The 25,779-nt window shown below is 39.4% G+C and overlaps 1 protein-coding gene across 1 annotated transcript in view; it reads right to left on the bottom strand.

Annotated features, from left to right (window-relative positions):
* STK26 (serine/threonine kinase 26) overlaps nt 1-25,497 on the bottom strand; it is a 33,271-nt gene extending 7,774 nt beyond the window's left edge. Inside the window, exons 1-5 of the mRNA XM_075512710.1 lie at nt 25,188-25,497; nt 24,964-25,082; nt 8,950-9,180; nt 1,867-1,923; nt 44-152 (exon numbers count right to left, since the gene is read on the bottom strand). Of these exons, the coding sequence (XP_075368825.1) occupies nt 44-152; nt 1,867-1,923; nt 8,950-9,180; nt 24,964-25,005 (439 nt within the window). The 5' untranslated portion in view covers nt 25,006-25,082; nt 25,188-25,497. The remainder of the gene's footprint in view (nt 1-43; nt 153-1,866; nt 1,924-8,949; nt 9,181-24,963; nt 25,083-25,187) is intronic.
* Between the last annotated feature and the right edge of the window lie 282 nt (nt 25,498-25,779).

Raw genomic sequence — 25,779 nt, 5'->3', positions numbered from 1 at the left:
ATTTTTAAGGGCTTTACAAAGTAACATTTAAAATGTTATGCACCTTTTATATCCCTGTGAATTTTCTTCTCTGAGTGTAGGTAGTCAAGACCTTTCAAGATTTCCTTTAGCATGGTAGCAATCTGGAACTCATCAAATGGGCCAGCACGCAGCTTTAGAGAAAAGACACATTAAAATAATTTTAGTCTTGTGTCTAATTTTTGCCTTGTTATTGATTTAATTAAATCTTAAACTTGAAAGATTTTTTTTAAAGTAAAGAACTAACAGAATTCATAAAATATTCAATGAAGTATGTCAACATTCTATCAGAAATAGGTACCATCGGAATGATCTTCACATCTCCTCTATTGATAATACATTGAAAATGCTATTACTTTTCTAACGTATACAGTATGCACTCACCTCAGCATGCAGTGCACATGAAAAGCTAGAACCAACTTTCCATGAAGTTATAGCTTCGTATAGACAGCAAACACAGCAGACTGAACTTTGCATTTTAGATTAAGTGAATTAAGACACTCAGTTTTTTTCAAAATAAATTAGTCTATTGACTGTGGGTTTTAAATTTAATGATACATTTTTTTTCTTGTTCCAGCATTTTTTATTCCATGCTTGCTTTTGCATCAGGAACATAACACGCTACTATAAAGCTGCTAGTATGGAGTAAGTGTAAACTTTGCACATTAGAAAGCTATGTAAATAAAGCAGAAGCAATTAAGGTGGGTGATTCTGCTATCAAAAAAAAATACCAACAACACAGCACTGAAACAGAGAACACCATGAAATTATGGTATGGCAAAGTGAGGCAAATGAGGCAAAACTTAAAGTTTTATTCTTCTAAAGGTTCAGTGGTTTCAATTGTCACTATTAAAAGCTATTTCACTATTTCTGACACTCCACAGAAGACTATCAATTACTCAAAAGTGTTAAAGAATAAGTATCTCACGGCCCCTTTCTAAAAAAGGCTAAGTTCCAGAGCTACAAACTACTACATGCTACACATTACTACGCTTTTGCATTCCCGTAGCTGAGTTGATGTGATGTAATTTCATAAAGAAGTTTAAATAGATTTCTGAAGTTAAGCACATACTTCAACTCTTGCAGACAGGACCACTGTTAGCAAATACATAATTAACCATGCTGTAATACTGAAGACATGATACTTTTCCTTCAGAATCATACAAAGACTGAGTTATATTATCTTACAGGAAAGGGTGGGTCTAAGCTTTACAGCTGAAGCAGGGCTGTACTGAAAGTATGGGGAAACCACATCCACATACAGTGGACTGTGCTCTTGTACTCTCTAAGCTACATCCTTCATGAATGCTACACTATCTTCAGTAAAAGGCACTTTCATGCTTAACTGAAAACACCTGAAAATGGAAAACCCAACACCTTTTAACCAGTTAATTTTAACTGTACTCTGTGGGCACACACTTCATTCATTCCTGAGACTCAATCTCAAAGGAAACATTCTTTTATTCAAGTGTAATGAACATTCCACTTGTGGGGGGGATGACATGTGGGGGACAGACGACCCAAAAAACCACCACATATGGCAAGAACAGTACTTCGCTTCATACTGAAAAAAAAAAAAATTGCCTTACATTTGACTGAGAACAAATGGATGCTTCCTAATGCTTAGAGACAAACAGGAAAAACAAAACCAAAAAAATCAACATCAACTCAATGTAAAAGAACTACCATTCAAATTCACACTTTTTGGAGCATTACAATGTAGCAGTGATGTAATATCATCTGCCTCCAGGGTCTAGATTTTTTAAAAAGATATGAGAGCACAATGAAATAAGGTTCACTAGGACTTATAATGCGCAAAAAAAAAAATAAAAAAAATCATATACTTACAAGATCCAAAGCTGACCCTCCACCCAAGTATTCCATTATTATCCATAGTTTTGTGCCCTGTAAAGGAAGGCATGAGTTGTTAGAAGTCCAAGGCTGCCATAAAAAAAAAAAAAAAAATTATATTTCAGTGGACTACCAACATACTGTTAGGAAAATGCAAATGCAGAGTCCCATTAATCACCAGGTTACATGTAATTACTTCTTGTAGAATGATCACACAGCTCCTGGGCAAGATGCCTAAATATCAATTAAAGTTTGACTTCTGTATTCAAAAAAGCAACCCCCGCCCCCCCCCCCCCCCCCCCCGTCATTTTCTGCTAACTGGTACCCTAAAATGATTCCACCTAAAGGAATGGAACTTAGAGAGAAAAGTTATTTGGTGGTGGTTTAAGTTTAAACTAAGTGTTTTAATATAAGATTGTAATTCTTACAAAAGACTGTCTTTGCATTGCAATTATTAATTCCAGCCATTTGTGATACAGAAGCATCACAATTTTAATAGGAAACTTCCTTGTAACACCACCACACCTCTCATCTGAGGATAATACTCAGAACTTAAAATTGCTTTTGAGCAAGAAAGTGAGCATGAACACGCTTCAAAGACAACAGAAATTTAAAGCCTAATGGAGGTAGCTGCTAGGTGCCTCTTCACCTACATGGTAACTGTGCACGTATCTAACATGTCCACAAGCTCCAACTTCAGTTGTCAGATCCAGCAAAAAGTGAGAACTGACAGCCCTTGAATATGCCTGTACCTAAGGACTTACATCCTACCACAAAACATGCCTGCTACCATAGGGGCAGCTCTGATTTTGAGATACAAAGCAGCACTACAACCACCAGCCAGGAGAAATTGCACTGCCAGACCTGGAACCCTAGGTTCCAGGTTTCTGAAGTTTTCAGATCAGAGGTTCAAAAGCAGCCGTTAAAAGGTCAAAGATAAGAGCAATATAGTTCAATGAAAAGTATGACTTAAGGCACCTATCTTAGGAATTTTTTTTTTTTTATTATTTCCAGTAATATTGCAAAGTTCATGTACTCCTTCACTGTATGCTATTTGAATCTCAACCTCTGTGAATACGTAAGTTTCTGTGCTTTCTTTGTTGAGATGTCTGAATTACTAGAATACTAGAACTGACAAATTCTTCTAACACTCATTTCTAGATGCTGACTTTGCCCTTGGTATGTAGCTGCCAAAGGTGGCTGGTTCATATAAACAAAACCGGAAAGATTTGGTATCAGATCTACAGACTGTATGTTTCAAAACTGGGATCTTCTGCTATTTGCTTGCCAGAGTCCCCTTGCATTTCAGAAGAAACCTAAATATTAATGTATGGGCTACTCCTCTAAGAAATTCTGCAAATAAAAACATTTCTTTATTTAAAATAAAAACCAGTTACTAAAAATACTCAACTGAACCAGACCTGGTGAAGTACAACGCATGCTGTTTAAGTCTCCAGCAAATATTTACTAGTGCTAGCTTCTTATAACAGAGCACAAGCTTATGGCAGAAGTACTTTTTAAAGGCTCTTGCATTCTACATTGTATGCTTTCCCACCCTATTGCCTGACTAGTGACAGAAATCTAAAGAAAACTCAACACACAAATAAAGGTGCAGTTTCTGAAAGCACTACATCCAATTATCTTAACAAAGTGTGCTCTATTAGATTTACACTAAATTTAAAAAACACACCATTTACGAGAGTCTATTCCAATATCATGAGATCAGCAGGGAAGGGCTGGCTAATTTTAGCAGTTTTCATAAAGCCCAACTTTGTCAGCTGAGAAGACCTGCAAGGAACTCCAGTTTAAGGCAAACATTGTGGTTACCAGACATGTTTGGAGGATTTGACTATTACTTGAAAACAGTATAGGGTGAAAATGAATAAGTACTGTGTTTCTGAAATAATGTCTCAAAGAAATTGCTACTATCCACTGTTACAGGGTGTGGGTATTTTCTAGCCAGGCATGAACAACCTTTTTCCTAGCTATTTTAGGTCAACCAAGTATAAATAGACAATGCAGAACAAACAGTATCTTTAGATTGTCTCAAAGGTTTGCTGCACAAAGTGCTGTACAATTTTGATGGAAGTCTCTGGATGCTACTATAGGAGTTCTCCATATTCAAAGCTGAAAAACTGAGAAAAACTTCAGGCTTGCTTTAATTGCAAAAGAAAAGAGCAAGCCCAGGTGGCTGTAATAGTTCCAAGGATAGACATTTAGTGCCTCAGCTAGATGGCACAAACAGGGAAAACAATCATGAAATTTCAGTTACCAAGAGAAGATCTATCTCTATGGGATCCAATAGAAAGTACAGCTCAAGTATTTTATCAAGCTTCACAAATTTGCACAACCAAAACATGCCAGAACTAGGGTAACTTTTAATACCTTTCATCTTTTTCTTGCCTGAACTGATAAGGTAGTAATACATTTTGACAAGCCATTAGGCTTGAGGAAAACACTCATTTTAGCTATCTAATGTAACTTACACTGTTGTGTTGCAACGTACTATCCCTTTCAAGGGTACCCTCCACAACCACTGTTTTATTTATTGAGATGCGATGTTAATTGCAAAGTGCAATACGAGATGAGGAGACAAATTAGATCCTGACCTACCACAAATATGAACATCCATAGACATCCACATCAGGATTTAAGTTCTCGTACAGCTACAAAAGTTGCATTAATACAGCTGTAAGCTTGCACAGTTCTACGTGCATTTGTGAAAGACACAATATAGAGGTAAAACATTTTACTATCCTACACAAGTGTGTTTATTACAGTGCATTATTTGACTATATGCTTCCTACCAGTACATTTAAAAATTACTACTGATCTTGCCAGATACCCAATTAAGATTTAAGAAAAAAATTACTAGTACCTAAGCTCTAAGATTAATTCAATGGGAAACTCCCATTGAAACTCCAAAATTCGAGATATACAGGTACCCCAAATTACAAAGATATGGGGGTTTTGCGCCTTTTTGTGTCACAATAACTGAAAACTGGCATCAGCTTTATCCCAAGAACCTCAAGGAAGTAGACCTTGCCATCTTGTACCATCTTAAGGTTTTTAAAGAGTCTGATAACAGACAAATAACATTGCACTGCTAGATAAAAATATTAAGGGAATGTCCATATTTTTAAAATCACATTTACAAGTCAGATGTACAAGCTGTAGCTAATGAGCAGCTAGGCTGCAGAACATAAGAGTATCTTACAAGGCATCAGCTGAGCTGACTAAGTTACAAATTAGTAAGTCAAGTAACTGAAATAAAGACACTCTTCCCTTCCCCCTTTCAGCAGCAGGAGCATCTGGAAGAGCCTGCACGTAGCTGGTAAGCTCCAGGCTCCCTGAGACTGGGCCACTCCAATGCAGTCAGCCACAAGGCTAGCTTTGCATCCTAAAGTGCGAGGAAACTTTATGGAGAATATGTCGAACAGACTGTACAAAAATAGAATCTCTCATCTGAAATACTTGCAATTAGAAAACCCTCACAGTTAACATCTCTTCTTCCATGTTTTAGTCATAAACAACTTTTAATTACCAAATATGCTATCTTACTGGAGGAAAAACTGAAACTGACTATAAATTGATGACAAGAACGATCTGCTTATTCAAAGCTTACTTAAAATTGGCTAAAAACCCAAGAGTAAGTTGTAACAGAAGATGTTCCGTTACAGTTAAGTTGGATGAACTGAGGCACATATGAAAAACCTGAAGCCAACACATGGTCTCAGCTGCAGTTTCTTCAAAGTAAAAACTATCAAATTTAAAGATTTAAACCATATCTAGATTACTCAACTACGAAATATCAGTAAGTGTTGTAGGCAACCTGAATGCCTTTGCACTGAGGGTTTCCTTTGGTATAGTCAGGAAAATACTAAGTCTCTGATTTAAACAGTGCAAAACTCAAAAGCATTTTTAATGCCATTCCTAGAGCTTCAGAGAAAGATACATATGCGATTAATATATTTTAGTAAACTATTTCTATTCCATAAACATGATCTAAAAGAGGGCAGACTGGCTTAACTGTTTTGTTTTCCTGTAAATAAAGATTAAAAGGGAAAAAGAAAAACGCTCTTAAATTTTGAAATACCTTCTATTTATTGTATGTTTATGCTCTTTTTAACCACCACCTTAAAACATATTTCTAGGAATATTTTCAGTCATCTTTATATATAAAACTAAGTATTCACCAACAAGCCTATGAGACCACTTTGAATGTGATCTTTGTACCAGTCATATCCATAGCAAACCGCTATTAATCTCTGCAGCCTAGGATTTTGCTTTGTAAGAAACAAGATGTCTTAATTTTCAGAATTTAGCCTCAATGTTCTTTAACCTTTAATTATGAAGTCATTTGGTATACAACTGTACCTACTGCACTGTTTCCAAGAGATGTCTACAGTATATAGAGAAATTAAATTGTGAATGAAGTACTACACAGCTAAATACTTAGGCTGACAGCCATTCTCAGAGTAATAGCTAATAAAAAGTTAAAAGCTGTAGCAATTAAGTAAAGACAAGACAGATACAACTCTCAAAATACCTGTTATTACTAAAATGAAAAGGCAGCATAAAAGATTCTTTGCACGTTTAACAAAGCTAATACACTCTTTCCCCTGAGGAATCTCAAGCTGAAAGATCTAGTATTAGTAACCAAGTATAAATCTAGCCCAAGAAAAATTTAGAGCCAAGATACTACTTAAACAGTCATTTTGTTTATTTATTTCTAATTACAGAACTAAAAGTACTCATTTATTTGTGGACATTTTTATTCACTTACTTGGGGAACAGCAAGCAGTAGAATTACCTATCATGCTACTCTGGGATCAAAAACATTCCTGTGAACCATTTTTTAGAGTGTTTTGTTTTTTGTTTGTTTTTTTTTTTTAAAAGAGGAATTTCTTAAAGGAATGGGAAAGTAACCAAAATTCCACAAACAACTCCCCAAGCTCTACACACAGAAATATTCCTTCACCCAAAATATTAGAAGTGTGAAAAGTAAACAGGAAATCAGCATTAATCTTTCAGATTTTATCCATTTAGAATAGAAATGGAAAGAACGCAAACAGTGGTGAGGAAAGTACTGCAGCATTAACATGATCCTGTATTTGCCAGGAATTTTTAAAAAGTAAAAAACCCTAACCAGAAGTTGAAAGTGTTATAGCACTGATAGAATAGCTATACTTACATATCTAAGAAAAGGGGTAAAAAGCGAAAGACTTGCATAACAAGGCCAAAGACAAACTGCTGTGATGCACAGGTACTTAGGCAGATTTGGAATACCCTTTTTCTTTCAGTACCTATGTTGCTGTAAATAATGAAAAGACTATTTTCTTTCCCTATTCAATCCATTACTTTTTCCACCCACCACCCCTCAAAAAAAAAAACCCCAAACCAAACAAAAACAAAACAACAACAACAACAAAACCCAAAAAACAAACCTCCACCAAATCAAGGTTTCATTTCCCCATTTACAACTGCTGAAATTGCTGTTTAATTCTGAAATTTAACAAAACACTTTTCCAAGCAAAACCACTTCCAAGCAAAAACACTTTCCAAGATTTACCTTGACCTGTTTGTACTTCAGGGCAAACAACTGGGCTTTTACAACATAAAGTTAAAATGATGGATACCCAGGAGGATAATATTTAGGACTCAGTTCATCACAGAAAATAAAGGATTGTAAAAAAGACTGATCATGTCTGGATCTGCAGTACCATTTGTGAACTGCTCCAGGGGAACATTGCTAGCTAAATTCAAAGTTATCATGAGAAGAACCAGCTTGTTCTAATATACTATGATGCGGGAAAGTAAATTCTACTACATCTCAGAGCTCTATCACTTAATAACAAACAAAACAAAAATGCCACTGATTGAGCCCAGTAAAGAGAAGGAAAGACGGGACATCAGTGACAACTTGTATGTTCACTTCAGCATGAAGAACCCACAGAATGCTGAGTAACTAAGTAAAGAGCAAAGCCACCATAGCTGTCTTATCTTGGTCAAAATGAGAATTTAGTATCTGGAGTACAGAAAATTAAATGACCCACTCAGCACTAAAATACTAAAAATTGAATACTTTGGCAATTTAAAGAGGAAAAAAGCTAAATCTACAAAGAACACTACTAAATACTGCAAATACTTTTACATTATCACTGAAAGACACAGCACAAGTGTGACACAGGAATGTTTCTCAGAGATCTGTCTTTAGAATAATGTCAAAAACCCCACTATACCTTAAGGAGCCAGAAATGCCTGGGGAGGAAATAAAACCCACAACTGCCCAAACCCCCCTGAAACCCAAGCAAACAACCAAAAAAACAAAACAAAACAAAAAAAACACAAAAAAACCCAACAAAAAAACCAAATGCAAGCAAACAAAAAACCCCAGACATTTAAGATAGTTCTAACTGTGGTTAACACTTTTATTAAATGGTTTAAGTTTTTTTAAAAGTCATCTAAAACATGCATGTACTGCAGATCATTTAAGCAATATTTAAGGTGATTATACCTGGACAGTTTTGCAAGTTTAAAAGACTTACTCAACATTTTGGATTTCTGTAGGTTTTCATTTTTGTTTGTTTGTTTTTAAATTATGCCTTAGATAACATTTCACACAGCGGTTACACACAGATGTCAGTTTTACTTTGTCTCAGGCCTACTATGCTGCATGATTACCAACAGATCTCTACATGGTCCAGGGTTTCTTTCCATATCAGAGAAAGGTTTTTGTTTCTATAGCTATGAAGGTATTTTTTTCTTCCCCAGAAAGGCCACAAAATTGTGCCAGGGATTGTGGAGGGAGGAGAGAAAACCAAGGTCCAAAAGCAATAGCAATGGCAAGAGGAATCCTCTCTCAACTCTGTTCATTCTCCAGCCATTTTGTGCAAATTTCAGCCTCAAAGAGCAAACAGCAAAAGGAGCAAAACAAAGTGAAAAGCTCTGTTCAAAGAAAAACAAAAACCTGCTAAAAAAAGGTCAAGTTGGCATGATAACTCTTCCTCAATTTTAGAAGTTTTTCCTAGCGGCATTCAAAACAACTGGGTGCTAGCAAATCTTTGTGCAATACGTTACCTTTAAATATGATCCATAGTATTTTGTTACATAAGGACTATCACACTGACTTAAAACAGTTATCTCTTGCTGTATATCTTCTATTTCATCTTCTGCTTCCTCAAGGTCTATGATTTTTATAGCAACCACTTGCTGTGTCCGATTATCAATTCCTTTAAAGACTTCACCAAAGGAGCCTTTCCCAATGCGTTCCAGTTTTGTGAATAGTTCTTCTGGGTCTGCTCTATGGTTCTAGAAAAAAGAAAAAAAGAAGGAAAAAAAAAAGATACGAGTTACTTAATTTACTTCCAAGTTATTAGCCCTCATTACTTCCCAAGAAGCACATCATCCAGATTTATCATCACTAGAAGGCTCGCATCAGATACATTTATTTCCGGCACACTAACTTCTAATTCAGCTATTAGTTACAGAACATAACATTACGCAATTACGTCAAAGGTAAATGAGCCTCACCAGGAAGGGAGTCAGGTATAAACCTCATTTCACTTCCCCACATAACAACCCTTTAAAATGAAAGAATAGAGCTGTTCTTAATATTAATCCTATTTGTGCAGTAATTCAGACAACTGGGGAATGCAATTACTGTCACAGAAGCACTAACACCACGACCCACACAGAAAAGGCTGGGCTTTCTACCTGGCCAACAGCCTTGGGCAGACAAAGCATCCTATCAAGTAATACAGCATGCAGCCAGTTGTGAGAGGATTGCACTACCCAGTAGTCACCAGCAGATTCTGAGATCTGATAAGATCAGGCCTCTTCAGGGCAGCTAAAACTACCGACAGTAAGTAGAGCAAAAGGGACTGAGAGGTGTTTGAAGAAGGAATAAGAAGGCTGGAGCAGAGTACTGAAACTGGGGTACTGATCAGAACTGGCTGGTATCACCCAAGCATGCCTTAAAAAGGGGAGCAGAGCACCAGGCAGCATAGCACTGCTGAGGACACCTGGCTTAGAGTCTCTGTTGATTCACTACTCTAAGTTCAGCAGACTGGTTATTATACCAAGCTTTTAAATTTCTCAGCTCCATTCAAGTAGTCACGAAGAAAACAAAAAGGAAGCAAATTCTCATTTTCCCTTCAAGATAAAGCATACTACATGGCTGCTTAGAGAACCTTGTGTATCCAGAAACCACAGCAGTGACTTCTGAAGGATACAGACGACTTGCTCCATAGTTTAAGAACACAAATCTTTAGACCACAGTAAGAAAGTCTGCAGAAAGGTGTTTTTAGGACGCAAGACAGACGTATTAATGGAACAGCCCACACTTTGCAGAACAACAGAATTAAATATATTACCGCTGTCAGAACTGCGCAATTCATTGCACAAATCAATCTTTGAACAAGAAACATCGGCCCAAAAAAGCCCCCCGATTCAACAGCAACATCTGAAATATGAAAGAGATGCTTTGCTTTAGATCTTTCTCGCACTCCAAAACTCAGAACCAGCAAAAGAAGTAACAGTTTTGGCAAAAGCAGACATTCAACCCAAGGCACAGATTACTCTACATAGCAAAATACTCAAGTATCAACATGAAACTCCAGAAAACATCTTTACACCAGTGTTCTTGCAAATGGATGTGAAAATCTATACTGGGAAAAAAATACAGTACTGCTTGAACCTAGGCCAAAACGGACAATCTCATTTCTTTACTGGGCCCTTACTGTCGCTTCTTCCCTTCTACCAGAACCAGAATTTATTCCACAATACAGTGAGATGAATCAGGGAACAGATTTAGCTAAGAGTTAGCCATATGATTTGTCAGGTTTATTTTCAGCGGAACTGGTTCACTGCTTATATGTACCAAGCTGTCATTTGTGCTATCACAAGAGGGAACATGAAGTAGTATGGCAGATTCATGCTGATCTGTGGAGTTAGATTTTTAGATTTTGCAAATATACAAGATACACTGCTGTTCCTGAGCAGCAAGAAGAATGAGGAATTTCCCTTTTGTCTACAATGAGCTCATTGCTACTCTGCTCCATTAAAACCAAAACAAAAAAGCAAAACAAAAAACCACACCACCTTCAGAGACATAATTAAGCAAAAAATTTTGTATTTTCTTCTGTTGATAGATCCAGTGAAAGACTTAAAGATGAGCAATACATAATCAAAGCAAATGAAAAAAGACAGGATGAGTACTATTTTGATCTGGTAAAGGAAAAGATTGTAGGCCTCAGGTGCTCATAAAGCTTTTAGTTAGACAAAAAAACCCCCAGTAAATCTTCAAACTGCCCAAAGATAGCCATATTGCCATACACTACTGCATCAGCTCCTGCCATCTTTTCAGCATTAAGCCTAAAAAAGAAAAATAAAAATTTAAAAATCTGAATTTAAAATCTATTTTCAGATGTGTTTAAAAAAAAATTGTAGGGACACGTGTGGCAAAAGCAGCAGCAACTGCCGCCTAGCCTTACCCTGCTGCTAGAAAAAGCTGCAGAATTGTCATTTAGCTAGCAACCTAATGTGTTCCTAAACTACAACATTAGGTTCAATATGGAATTACTAACTGATATTTCTCCATTTACAATAAACATGCACACACACCCTCCAAGAAACAACAGAGTTAAGAGAGGATTGGCAAAACTTTCCATTAACTCTAAAATACTCATCTTCAGAAAAACTAGCTTCATTTTGAGACATGCTTGGAGCCTGGGAATCCAGGAATCATTCTTGCTAACTAATAGCTATTGTTGATTTGAGATGAAACCTGTTAACAATTCCAGACAGATAAAAGAAAAGCAATTTAATCACAAATATAGTCAAACACTTCGCAAACATTTGATGAACTCAAAGGGTAACACTTGGGTTTTGCTTGGGGAGAAACCTTAAGCAGAAAATTCCTCTGGGCTCCTCAGTGGAAATGCACATCACTCAATCCTATACACCCACTTAACGGTCAGCAACAAAAAAAGCCAGGCCTCCAAACTCTCTCCCCCAAGCTACTTCAGGTGAATCAGAGCTTTAAAGGTTATTTTAACTTCCAACAACTCCTAACGCCATTATGTGGGAGTGCTGGAGTACAGGGAGAGATCGGGCATGGCTGGACTTCCCGACACCGCAGAACTCCATGTACATCCCTGGAAGGGAGAGGTGGAACAGCGGGGCATCAGAGGAGAACAAACTGTGTGGGACTACTAAAGGAGAAAGTCACATCTTTCTATTCTGAGAAAATCCTCTCACAGCAAGCCAAGTCAGCTTTCCAGCTTCTGTTATTTACCAAGGCTGACAAGGAACTGTAGGACACTCCAGGATAAGGGCAAATATTTCTGACCAACTATGGCTAATATTGAGATAACGTCCTTTGGAAAGGCTTCACACTTAGAACACTACATAACTTAAAATATGGCCTTAGAACAAAGACTGCATTTTGAAACAGATTTGCTTTTACCTTTCTTAATTTCCTTGTCTTTCAGACTATGGTTCTACAGGAATGTTTTTCTACAACTAATAAAAAAACCCAAAACACCACACTTTAAAAGACTACTTTTTAAACAAAGGTAAATTTATATAATGCAGTAATGACTATCCTCCTTCTGCTGGTATAGAAAAGGATGGAGATATATTTTATATAAATAAAAGTGTGTATGTGTGTATACACACCCCCAATATATACCAATAAATTTTTGCAGCACTGCTGCCAGATAAGCTTCTAGTATGGTAGAAATTAAGATTCCTAACACTATTAACACTCCTGAGCAAAACAGCCAAATGTTATTCCCTGTTCTTTCACAGATGTTTCATTCAACGGGAAAAAGGTTTAGAAGTTTTGAAAGCAGCCTGCATGAATAATTGTTGGGGTTTTTTTAAAAATAAATACTGGTTTCTATGGGGATTCATGGCTGTTGGGCAGCAGATGGTAACAATACAATAGACAGTGTATGGACTCCATCATCACCTCTCTGAAGGTAACACCTTTAAGTGGACAAATCAGGAAGAGAATCTATTGCTCTTCCCCTCCCTAAGCCCGTTTCCACAGACAAAAGCAGCAACAAGTATGACAAGAACAGGCACATTCGCATGCCAGCTTCAATCTCGTCAGCATGAGCAACAGTACCAGCACGAGCATGACAATACAAGCCCTCTGCATAGCTTAGAAAGTCCACCATTTCACCAGTCCAGCACAACTATACAGCCTGTGCTAGTGTTCAGTAAAATCTCTCCTCCTCTTATCCAACCATGTGTCATTACTGTATATGTTTTACACATATGTATGTACACATACAGAGTCACAGAATCATAGCATAATTCGGCTTGCAAGGGACATCAGGAGGTCATGTAGTCCAACTGCCTGCTCAAGAAGCTCCAAATAAAAAGCACTATAGCGTAACTTTTGCCAGCATACCTGCAGTAGTTGCATTGAGTATTCTGCCAATACAGCTTATACAGGCATTTTCTTTTTATTCCGATAAACACAGGTATGCAGCAATGTCCTGGCTGCATTCTGCTACAAGACTGACTGGCTGACTCACCTTCCCACCTCTGACCCTTTCACGTACCTGTTCTCTAAATTCTGCATTATTCCTTTGAAACAAAGTTAAAGCACACTGACTATCTAACTTCCAAGGTTATACAGGTATCTAATGACATACACCAAATTGGAAGAAACAGTATCTATGTTAGACTGCTTCAGGATCTGCCAGTGCAGGACAGCTCTTTTACAGAAACAGGTCTTCTAAGAAGATTCATTAATGAATTTCATTAATGAGTACTGAGTACAACTGGATGAAAAGCTAAAGCTTCAAAGAATCTTGGACAAAGACTGAGCTAACGCCTTGTATCTAACAAAATCAAAAGCAGGATCCTCTAGGTCTCCCAAATAATTTAACAGAGTCTTGTGAGATTTCTTCTAAGTAGTCTGTCAATGTGAGAACATGTATCCTGTTGTTTTAACAGTACTTCTAAACCCTGACCCAGAAAAAATGCTGTTATACTATATGGATTTTCAAGTGCCTCCCAGGCTTTATTTGGAACAGAAGTTCCCTTAAAATTGTAGCAGTACTACAGAATAGCTCACCTACATTGGGAGACATTACTCAAATACGCATTAGATGCAATAATTAACTCAAAAGATTTTATAAAAGGTTGGTAAGAGAAGACTAGGGTGTCTACTCATGTGTTTTTCAAGTATCCGCTACTATGGCACCCTAACACATACTCTTATCTTTGGAAGCCATCAGAATTACCTGTGTGTATAAAAGACCATCATTTCAAGCAATTGCTCACTAAAATAAAAACCTGATCTTCATAGCCAGGGAGAAGTCAAAGGTAAACAATAAGGAAAAGAGCTATCTTACAGAAAGGTCGAGGAAAAGAAGGCTTTATGTTATGGCAAAATATTGAAAACCAAACCAAAAACAACCCACCATCAAAAAACCACCCCAGTAATTAATTTGTTGTGCAGCCTCACAGTTACATTAGCATTAAAATGCCAGAACAGAAACGTATGCCAACTTCGTTGCTGAAGCCAGCATGCACTGCACCATTTCTCTTAAGTCCCACTGTCTGCACTGTCTGAATTATGGCTAACAATAAAATTAAATAGCAATTATCCGGCCTAGTTTATTACCTGTAAAATCTCCAAGATACCTTTTATTGTCTTAAAAATGAATACCTGAAATACCATAAGTAAAAAAGACACTTGAAAGTCAATAAAAGAAAAACAGATTAAAAGTTAAGACATTTAATCTATTCTCAGCATTTACCTGACTCTTACAAAATACTGCATCTGGGTTGAGCACATTGAAATCATAGGTAACCAGTCCATTCATAGACATTTATCTATTCTCAGATAATAAAGGACCTCTAAGTTTTTATTCTGTTCAGACCCCCCAAAAAATTGAAATTAAGAGGGGGAAAAAGATTGGTAAACCTGATAGGCTATGGGACTTCTTAGAATAATGTCTTAATCAACAGATACATTCATCTTAATTGAATTTCTTTCCATACACTATCTGCATGTAGTTTCATATATTATATATACACATTAATTATACACCATACATATTCTATTATATAACAATATATAATCCCATACATTATATATATTACCATATTTTACCTGCATAAGGAATATTTTACTTCTTTACAATAAAACCACCACAGGTAGTGATAGATTTTAATTCCTGGAGCTCCTCCCCACCTCTCCCTGCCAATTTTGTTTTAAAATCCTATTACAATTAAAGTTACTCACACAAACAGTGCCATAGGCATGTGTGGGGGTATATATATAAAAATTTAAATAGTTTGAAGTTAATGAAGGCACAGGTGCAGATCCATTATTACTTATAAAGAATCAGAAAAAAATGAACCTGTAGATATTCAAAACAAGGGTGGAACCTGTAGACATCTTTTTTCTCCATCTTGCATACACACTCTTGCTTCTCAGAGACTTTTGCATGTAACTAAACTCATGCTACCCTGCAGTCCTGTTCAAATACTTCATTGTATTTACTGGAACTGTATGATACATACTGAAGACAAAAATTATTTTAACAACAGAACAGTTTGATTTTGTAGAGTATCAAACTTTTACATTATCAAGCTTTTTCTACACGGTAGGTAGCAAAAACTAGATCTGAGCTTTGCTGTCCTTAAATGGGACCTGACCTCTGTTACACCTTTATGAAACACCTCCCTTATCTGACAAGGCCAAGACTTATTACAATTTTTAGTAAGAACCCGGAGAACTTCAATGTAAAACAAAAGCAAAAAATAAGCAAGCAAAAAACCCATGTGGCTTTGTTTTTGTCAGGTCAGCCATAAGGGGAGCTGCTTGAAAATTCATGACTATCAAAACTTTAAAATCAGCATTCAAACCCACCCATTCTCAGACTTTTAAGGAATCACCTTCATCTTCCAACCATCTCTGACCTGTGGCAGATGCAAGCTGTCAATCGTATGTTGTGCTGAAAATGGAAACCACTGAACTCACTTCCTCTATTCTTAGCTATTCTTTCACTTTGGTAACACAACATGAAGAAGCTTAGGAAACAGCATAAATGAGCAAAAAGAAAGAATAACAACACATCTCCCAAAGATTAGCTCTTTGACACAGGCAATTAAAAAAATTTACACCAATTATTTATGAAGAGTATTCTGCATTGAGGAAAGGAAACACAAAGAGAAACTTTTCATGCCAGTGAGCTTCTGTGTAACTGAATATCCTTACATTTCAAATGGAGTCCCACTTAGCTTCCATTCCATATATCAATACCTTTTAACCACCTAGTATCTTTAAAAAACTCCTCAAACCACTGTGTAAAGCTGCATATCCTTCAGTCTGCTCACATCTCTGAGGAGCATGGCCTACCAAAAGAGTCAGAGGAATTAAGGAAGGAGGTGGGCACACATTATGTGGCTATGCCTTTTTCAAATCATAGTAAAGACCTAAGTGACTGAACGCTCTATAGCTAGGAAGGATGGACATCCTTAGATGAAGACAGAAGTCAGTCCAAGAAATCAACAGGTTCTGGTATCCCAAAGTGTTCAAACTCCATTCTGCATTTATTAGAGTTCAACAAGCTGATCTTTCAGAACAAACTTAATCTCCTTTGTTGAACAGTGCAGGACAAGTGACTGCTGAATGGGTAATTAACCCACCTCAATGAACTAACTGCCTGTACACCTGAATTAGAAGTCAGAAGACATAGGACTACTGACATTTCTCATTGCTGAAGAACATTTGTAATCTCTCCATTTGATGAACTGCTTTGAAAAACCTAATCTGCAGAGAGATTACAAAAGCTACGTCTAATAGGAATATGGAAAAATAACCATTTATGGGCTGCAGCCTGCTTTCAGCAAGCAGCCTGCTTATCAGTACACAAACACATTTTTTTTATTTTTGCCACACCCATTTAAAGGAACAACTACATCAAAACTCTGCCAGCAATAAACTATATCATTACGGCATTTGGACTATTTTCCTAATATTTAGAGGTTCGGTTTCTACAGCTAAATGGCAACTGCTACATAAGTTTTACAGGCCTCCTCACTGCTCTATCTTAGAAGCAATTTTAGCATTTTTTTCTGTGCAAGTTAGAACTTGATACACAGATTTTCCTCCTGTAAATAAGATTAAACTCGTACTATAATCCAGATAGAACAAAAATAACAACAAAATCCAGCTTTTTAACTTGCCAGTTTATAAACTAGAAAGCAGCAACAAGACCTCAAGTTTAACACACACATAAGTATCTTTGTTAAATCTCTCTACTGAAGTAGTCATTACTTATTTTCAGGCTAAACAAAATTAAAGCAAGGCAGAAAAACAGTGGTTGAAAAAGGATGGCTCCAAAACACAATGTGGGTTAAAGAGCAGGCCACAGGTTTATTTACCACAGATAACTCTACAGGCATAATCACTGCCTGCAACGAACCCCAAGTGCAAACCCACGGTTAGAGGCTATCACACCATTCCTTCAGCTTTGGTAGGGACCATTTTGAGAAAGAAGGCAAACACACCAGTCTACTAGAATCCTAGATTTCTGTTCTCTCCCCAAGGCTAGAAGACCACAAGCTTGAAAGCTGTACTCTCCTCTTGAATACTGGCCCTTGATCATATCAATCATACTGGACCTGAAGCTACAAGAAGCACACAATGAAAAACCAGAAATACAACTCCAAAATGAGCTACAAAGGAAGCAAGAAACCTACCCTGCCAGAACCAACCTGCCCGTTTCAGGAAACTCCTTTTTCAATTACTTTGCAGCTCATTCATAGCATCGCAAAGCATCTCATTACATAAAAGGCAAGGGAAAGGGGGAGGGGAGGAAGAGAAACACCCTGAAAAAAAATTCAGATTCTTCTTGCCAACTAGGCTGGAATAAAGCTGTGCAAGAATGTAAAAATGTTCTTGCTATGACCGGTTGCCAGATGACACCTTCCTAGGTGAGAGATCAACAGCAAGCTCATCTTGCTCCATGCATAGTTCTCTATATGCTTTTAATGTATTTACATCAGCAGAAGTTCAATCTTTTTCATTCAGTGTTTTACATTTAGGCACTTTATAACACTCATGATCATTTCAAGCTGCACAGCGTTTTTATTATTCTGCATTCAGCTCCCAACACAGAAGCCTGCACTGAAGTACAACTTGACATCTAGCAAAGCATAGACACCCTCTGATCCTCCCCAGTCAACATTATTTCAAATACTCAGAACTTGTAACAGTATTCAGTTGAAAGGAAAGCCTGCAAAAGGTCGGGGAGCAGGGGGGAAACAGAAAAAAATCCCCACATTCTTCAAGACTGAACAGATGGCTCTTGACTTCTGGTTCATGAAAACAGTGAAGCCACCCTGGGGTCTTAGGCTCCCCCTTCCACACACAGCTCAAGTGTGAAACCTGCAGATAACTGACATTTCTCATTCCTTGTTCTCCTTCATCAGTGCATATAGAATTCACGCAGATCCAGGACAGATCATGCCACAAAGCTTTTCCAGATACGCTGCCTCAATCAAGACCATTCAAATACAGATTTTGGCAAGACTAACTTGGCTTCACACTTCTGAGAGTCAACTACACAGTTCTTCAAAGCTTTCTTCATAAAGAAAGATCTAAGCTGAAGCCGTGCTCTTTCCTAAGCTATGGATCTAATCAATATAGCCTATCTCTGCAAAACCACATGCACAAGATACGAGGAAGAATGAGACCAGCAAGCTACTGTTACCTTGTCAGTCCTTCTATTAACAGTTTCTCTGATTGAGTTCTTTTTGCGAGATTTATTTGGCTAGCAATCCCTCTGGCAGAATGGATTTCAGTGAGTATCACTAGATGGGCACCCTTCCCATGAGATTTAAGTCTCTCCTTCAGAGCTAAGAAGTGTGCTCAGTGATCCTCATCTAATCAGCAGAACAGACTTGTTCTAGAAGAACTGCTAGAAGTTTAAATTTAAAGAACAAATGACAGTTCTCTAAATAGAGTAAAAACTGGTGAGGCAGTATTAGGAAGGAATTTTATTTTCAGTTATTAGAAGTTAGAACGAAATAGCAGGATTTGGAACAGTTGTTCCTGACACAATAGATACCTCACCAACTCTTTATTTCTGCAAAGACAACATAGATGTAGCCACTAATTACAGCATGTCAGAAAATTATTTGTTACAGAAGAATTTCAAAACCAACTTTGTACTGTTCATTCCCATCCCTGAACTCTTCAAGTGTCCATCAATTATTAAACTCAGTCCCTAAGAATAAATGAAAGACAAAACAATAGTCTCTTATCACTCTTCAGAGTTGGTGACTCTTTCTTAAACCTGAAGGTAATCACCAAAGAGCAAACAAGTGCTACTTTTACTAACAGGTTTAAAATCCATCCTTTCACTTTTGGAGACAACTGAAAACAATGAAAACTTAGGATAACAGGCTTACCTATCTTTACAAAGACATTTCATAGGTCTCCTATGACAAATACTGCTGCAGAAGCACAGTCAAATATACTCTTCATGGTGTGCCACAAAGTTACTGTATATAAAGAAACAATCCTCCCCTCAAAATAAGCATCTAAAGAATTTTCTTTTTTCTTTTTTTTTTAACAACAAATTGCAATGTATTACTACGCTACTACTTGCTATATATTCTCCTTTTTGAGGAAGAGGAGAAAAAAAAAAAAGAAAACTTTCATCAGGACTTGTAAAGCATGACAGTAAGACACTGGAGTTCAAAAACAGCCAGTGTGAATCTTTTCAATGTTAAACTCAACAGAAAAAAAAATGCTACAGAATAAAGTAACAATTTTATATTTTTAAAAGTTAAAAGTCTGATTTCAGATGTAATGTAATGTTTTTACCTTTCAGAGGCAAATGATCCTCTGCCCAAAACTGAGAGCATATGATGGTACAGAACAGCAGAGAGATTAAGGTGAGACGAGTTGAGTTTGTTTTATGTACTCTCTGCAGCTTCAGATTTGCCTCTGAATTCCAGGTCAGTGCACTTAATGCATGTATAAAACTGTAAAATCTGCACAAAAACTACTAGTAAAACACTGCTGTGGATTTTTTCTTCTAAGCCTGATAAAAACATCTGCTGAATTCCAGCTGATTATACACCTACACAGCTCCCATGTATCAAACACTTTCCAGAGCTAGCTTTATCCTCCTTCTTTGATAACAGTAAGACAGTACAAGTATGACTGAGCCCTACTTTTCTTTGTCATCAGAATAACATCACAATGCACAAGATGGAAGAACCAAGTTCAGCTAATAAAGCCTGAACTGAGTTAGCAGACTACTATTAGGCATGATACAGCTTATACATCAAGCACGACCAGGAAAGGAACAACTGCAGTGCTGAATTCCACAGATATTTTAACGCATATCTGCTTCAAGTAGCAAAAAGGCATGTTCTCCACAGGTCTTAAAATACTATCTCCCTGCAGTCTGCCTGCACTGTGGCTCAAAGTACAAATCACGGAACTGAAATTGGACAAGGTATTCATCACCAAAACACTGGAGTCCATCCTAGCTTACTCCTAAGAAACCCCTGTTTTCTAGGCACTGTGGAAGTCTCCTGGCGGTCTGCAAGTGCTAGACTTTCGAGTTTCCTTTAAGTCAGTCATGTCTCTAAATAATAAAAGTTTAAAGCCTTTTCAAACTCACTGTAGAAGCATCTGGATACAGCTCAGTTCCTAGGAGAGGAATAAATTAACAGATCCTTGAATGGATCTTTCTTCAAAGGTTTAAGTTCCTCTAATGCCCACCCTCTAAACATTTAAGCATTTGACAGTAATAGACTGCTTGCTCTTAACGGAAGTCATATTCTTGTAACTACAATGCATAATGAAGTCTGACACACTTCCAGACTAGCTTTCGGCACCATACAAAGAGCCCATTTCTACAGGTGCAATAACTTAAGAGAAAATTTATTTTTTCTTGGTCTATGAAAAAGACCACTTCCAAAATTAAATGTTACCTCTCCTTTCATTTTTCTATACCCATCCAATAAGTAGACATTAACTGATCCACCTCTGAGCATGCTGCAGGGAGAGACTCTCCAGCTGCCAGGCTGAGGTTGTTCAGCGAGCAGCACCCTACAGCCAGTCTGTTAACTGACAGCACGGAGAGCAAAGCTCACCTCTACATCCAAATTTGTATTTAATCAAGCAATCCTTCAATCGTGAATCAGAGTTCACCGGCTGACAGGTCACATGCTTCTGGCTGCTCTGCTTTTAGAGGAAGTTAGGCTCTTTATTACAAGATAGTCTGAATGCCAATAAAAACAGATGGAGGTCAGGTCTAAACAACTTTTCTGGCTGCACTCAAGACTACTGCCATACAGGATCAGGAGGTATCAACAAAGCCATGAGAAAGGAAACAAAAAGTGTTTAGATGAGTAGGATAGTAGAGATAGAGAGAAATAAAGCCCCAAACCAGGTTCCAAAGACACGCATACTGACAAGAAGAAACACAAATGAGAAGAATCAACATTTCCATCAATTAATGAATGAATAGTTCACAGACTTAAGATTTTGCACAACAAAACAGAACAGGAAAAGGGAAAGTTTATACATAAAAACTCTACCAGCTAAAAAAAAAAATATTACTTAAGTGATGTTCCATTGCTAAAGTTTACAGAATAGTTTGAAAAATTAGGGTGTTGACAGAGACCAAGATTTCCTCACTGTCCACCTTACAAAGGTTTATTGTTGCTCATTTGTAAGCTTACAAATAAGAAAGGCTGGTTAAGGTTCGGAGTACCATATGAGATGCTGCCAATAACATAAATTCATCAGAAACGCATCATTCTGAAATGACTGACATACTTTAAACTTTCTGATTACTTGAAATGAACATAACCCTCTGAACTATACGTTCTGCCTGCTGGGCAAGAGAAAAGCAGTAGTGTAGGACTACTAATAAGGTGTCCAACACCTTCACTCCAGCTCTGTTTTCAGTACAGGCCCTGGATTGGAAAAACAGGTAGGCTCGAACATCTCTCTTGCAAGCCATACCCAGAAATACTCTGTACGAGTTCAACTGGATTCCTTGAAGACAGTGCCAGTGGACAAGTTTCTCACTGTGAGACCTCAAAGCATTCCAGACTAAGAACTAGTTTGAATATTTTTATCCCAAGGAACAAAGTTATAGTGACATTACTGAATAAAAACTCCAACTTGACACTCAAACTCATTGCAAACTGTGCTTCATGTAAGCAGGACACCTTAATTGTGTTCACATAGCTCCATCAACCTTTCATTTTTTCCCCTCTCATCTTGGATTCTGTGTAAAATGCCATAATTCGGGGTATCACGCTCAGCTTCAGAGCACTCATTTTATACATTCACCAAGTACTTTGATTTTATTGAATGGGCTTAGAAGTCTGGCAGCTGGGTAAGTTAACATCATACAACTGGATCAAGTGGAGCCTTTCCAAAGGAGTGAGGAAAATGAATGTGTTTAGGAAGTTGTTTGCACCGGCAAGAATTGTTAGGTATAAAATTTGGTTTTGTTAGGGACACAGGACAGGTTAAACAGAACGCAACCACTACATAAACAAATGGTTCTGTAACTACTCATAAGGGCAACAGATAATACTACCTCTGGGTCTTCCATTGTTGCCAGGGTACTGCAAGTCAGACTCCGAGTTCACAAAAATAACTCTTTGTGACTTTCTGTAATTTTCCATGTTTGGATTTTTTTTTAAAAGGGAACCTGACTCTTCATAAGATGAAAGATCTTAAAACAGTCAAAAGAGCTTCTGTTACACTTTGGTGATAAACTTCCAGAGCCTTCTTTTTGGAGTATGAGAATTACATAATAAATTATTTTTGGATTTTTGTTGATACTGTTTTTTTGTATAATGAAATGGGATTGAAAGTATAAGATTACAATAAAACTGAAAACTTCAAACCTGTTACACATTCTCTGGCAAATTCAGTTACATTCAATATAATGCTTCCCTCAACACAGGCTACAAAACAAGGGGTTTGACATTACAGGCACTTTCCCACAGTGACAGTTTTAACTTAACTATTAGATCTTCTTCCATTAGAGAAGAAACTGTTTATTCCTTCTTCAATTGATCACCATGCATTTGCTTTTAACACTGAACAGAAGCAGGGATGCTTTTATCATCACTTGGATGACCCTGACTGAAGAGTTCAAATAGGTTAAAAAACAAAGGAAGCAAGCCTCATGCTTCAGACTACCACTCTCTTCTAAAGAAAAAAAAAAAAAAAAAAGAAAAAAAAACACACCACAAAAAAAAACCCAAACCAAGCCAACTGTATTATGACTCTTCTAAAAGAAGAGTAAGCAGCATAATTTTGCACCAAATTATATTTCTTTGTATTGACTTGTGTAATAGCCTTCATAAAAAAAAGTAACCAAGGGAAAATAAATTTTAATTCTATACAGCTGTACATATTTAACAGTTAAAAAAATGCTTTAAACCTACAGATACATGTTAAGGGGTCTGGGTTAAACTAACAACAATACTAGTGGAACTAAGTATGCTATTACATAAAGTTTATTGGTTTAATAATGGAAAACAGGACCTTAAATAATTTCAAGGTCCTTTTGTGATGACAGGGCAGCTATGGAAAATAGGACAGCAACACATGAAGCAGATATAAAAATGAGGAATTGATAAACTTGGGATTTTGAAATAGAAGTCTCCCAAATACAAGCACACTAAAAATGACAGAGGATATAAATAAAGAAGCTCAGGCTAAAGCCTCTAAATCTTTATCAAAAACTTCTTTAGCTTCCCATTGTTAAGGATGTACCAATACAACAGTAACCTTGGCATATCAATGGAACAGGGAGTCTGATGTGGTTTATGTCCTCTTCTATGAACAGAAAGTCAGTGGATGACCAAAATTTAACCGACTTCAGAAAGCCTGCAAGTTATTAGAAATCAGAAAGGTAAACCAAAACTTGGTATTGCAACTGACCTAACTTAAGACGTAAATACTGTTTATGTATCAATTCTACACTTTCTAAAAGTGTTGAGGACATTCGAACAAGAGAAATTTTAACTTTCTGTTCTGAAACCTCCTGAACTCTTAACTGTACATCTCACATACATAGAGATGTATCATAAAGGCTTCTATGTTATTTGAACTAAAAACCAGTATTATACAGACATGACTATCCCACAAGTTAAGAGAAAGCTCAAAAGACTGACTGGGCTGCCGGTGTCTGACAAGCAACACTGAAACGAGTTTGGTCCTCAGCTCCCCTACGTTTGATAAAGACCTCTGACCAAACTTGCATTAGACTGCCCAGCAGAGTAAAACAAGGAGCCGGAGGTATCCCACCTTTCCTATGAAAGGTCAATTATACGGGAGCTTGTTTATTTTCTAAGCAGATACCACAAACACATAGAACGGCACCAGGTCTCATTCTCAGCTGAAGAGAGGTGTAAGTTTCCGACAGATGACGGCTCCCACAGCAAGCTGGCCGCTGTGCTGTATCACCACCGGACCTCGCGTTTACCACCTTTCCATGAATCGCAAGGTCCCCGGAGAAGCTGCGCTACAGGCCCAGCGCCAAGCGCATGTTGGTGGGGAAGTCCTCCAGGAGGTACGCTTGCCAGCGAGCCTGATATGTCATTTACTGCACACCCACACACCCTACGATTAACTTCATTTCGCCTTTAATCAGTTTTAGAAGCTCTTACGTGCTTCTGGATGCAGCGCGGCCAGCCCTGAACAAAGGGGGAAGGGAGAGAGGGGAAACCCTTCGCCTCCGCGGGGCTGGCTGCAGGTACGCGGCCCCCCCGGGGCACGCTAAGGGAGCGGGGCCCCTCCAGGGCCTCCCGTTACCTCAGAGCATCCCCCTCCCTCGCGCGGCGAGGGCTCCGGCCCGCGCTCCTCCCTAGGCCGAGCGAGGCCTTCCCGCGGCCCCTGCGCGGCCAGGCCGCGCCGCCTGCCCCGCTTCGCCCACCCGCGGTCCCCCGGACCCGTCGCCCCAGCGGCGGCCTCCGCCCGGTGGGGCCGCAAGCGCCGCTTCCGGAGCCGGGGCCGAGCCCGGGCCCGTCGCCTCCATTTTGGGGCCGGCGCGGCGCGGAGCTCACCTGCATGCCGGGCACTTGCACCGCCACGGGCGAGTGGGCCATGGCGGGCTGCGGCGGCCGGGCGCCGCCCGCTGCTCCCCTCTCTCGGCCTCCCTGCTCCTGGGCGGCGGCGGCGGGGCCTGGAAGGACAAAGCGGCGGGGAGGCGGCTTTAGCGCGGGCCGCGCTCCCTCCTTCCCTCCCCGCGGCCCGCCCTGCCGGCAGCCCCCGCCCGCCGCCGGCTCACCTCGCGGCCGCGGGGCTGGGGCCGAGCTGCGCGACGCGGGCGGGAAGGGGGTCCCTAGCGCCGCTCTCCCATGCCCGCCGGGCTCCTAGCAGCGGCCCTGCCGGCTGGCGCCGCTCGCCCTGCCCATGCCCCCCTCCCCGGTCCCGGCGCGGGGGCGGCTGCTCGGGGGCCTCCGGAGAGGCGCGCGGGGTGGCGGCTCTCGGCACGGCCGGGGCTGGGCTCAGAGCGCCATGTCGGGCTCCGGCAGGAGGCGGCGGCTGCTGTGCGGCGGCGACGGCGGCTTCTTCCGTCTCAGCTCCGGCCTGGCGGGGCGGAGCCGCCGCCGCCGCCGCACGGGTCCCGGCGTCAGCTGCCCCCGCCTCCTCGGCCGCCTCGGGCCGCCCGCGCCGGGCGGGCAGGGACCGCGGGACGGAGGGAGGGGCGGCGGCGGCGGCACCTCAGCGCCGGCGGCCCCGCAGCGCTGGCCCGGGCCGGGCTCGGGGACGAGGCCGCCCGCGAGGTTGCGAGGCGCCCCGGGCCCCTCGGGCACTGTCGCACCGGCCTGGACCCCTGAGGGGCTGTCACAGCGTCCCGTCCCCCTCAGGCGCTGTGG

This window comes from Mycteria americana, chromosome 10 (assembly GCF_035582795.1).
Source record: "Mycteria americana isolate JAX WOST 10 ecotype Jacksonville Zoo and Gardens chromosome 10, USCA_MyAme_1.0, whole genome shotgun sequence".
NCBI lineage: Eukaryota > Metazoa > Chordata > Aves > Ciconiiformes > Ciconiidae > Mycteria > Mycteria americana.
This window is presented reverse-complemented; position numbering and strand designations above follow the sequence as displayed.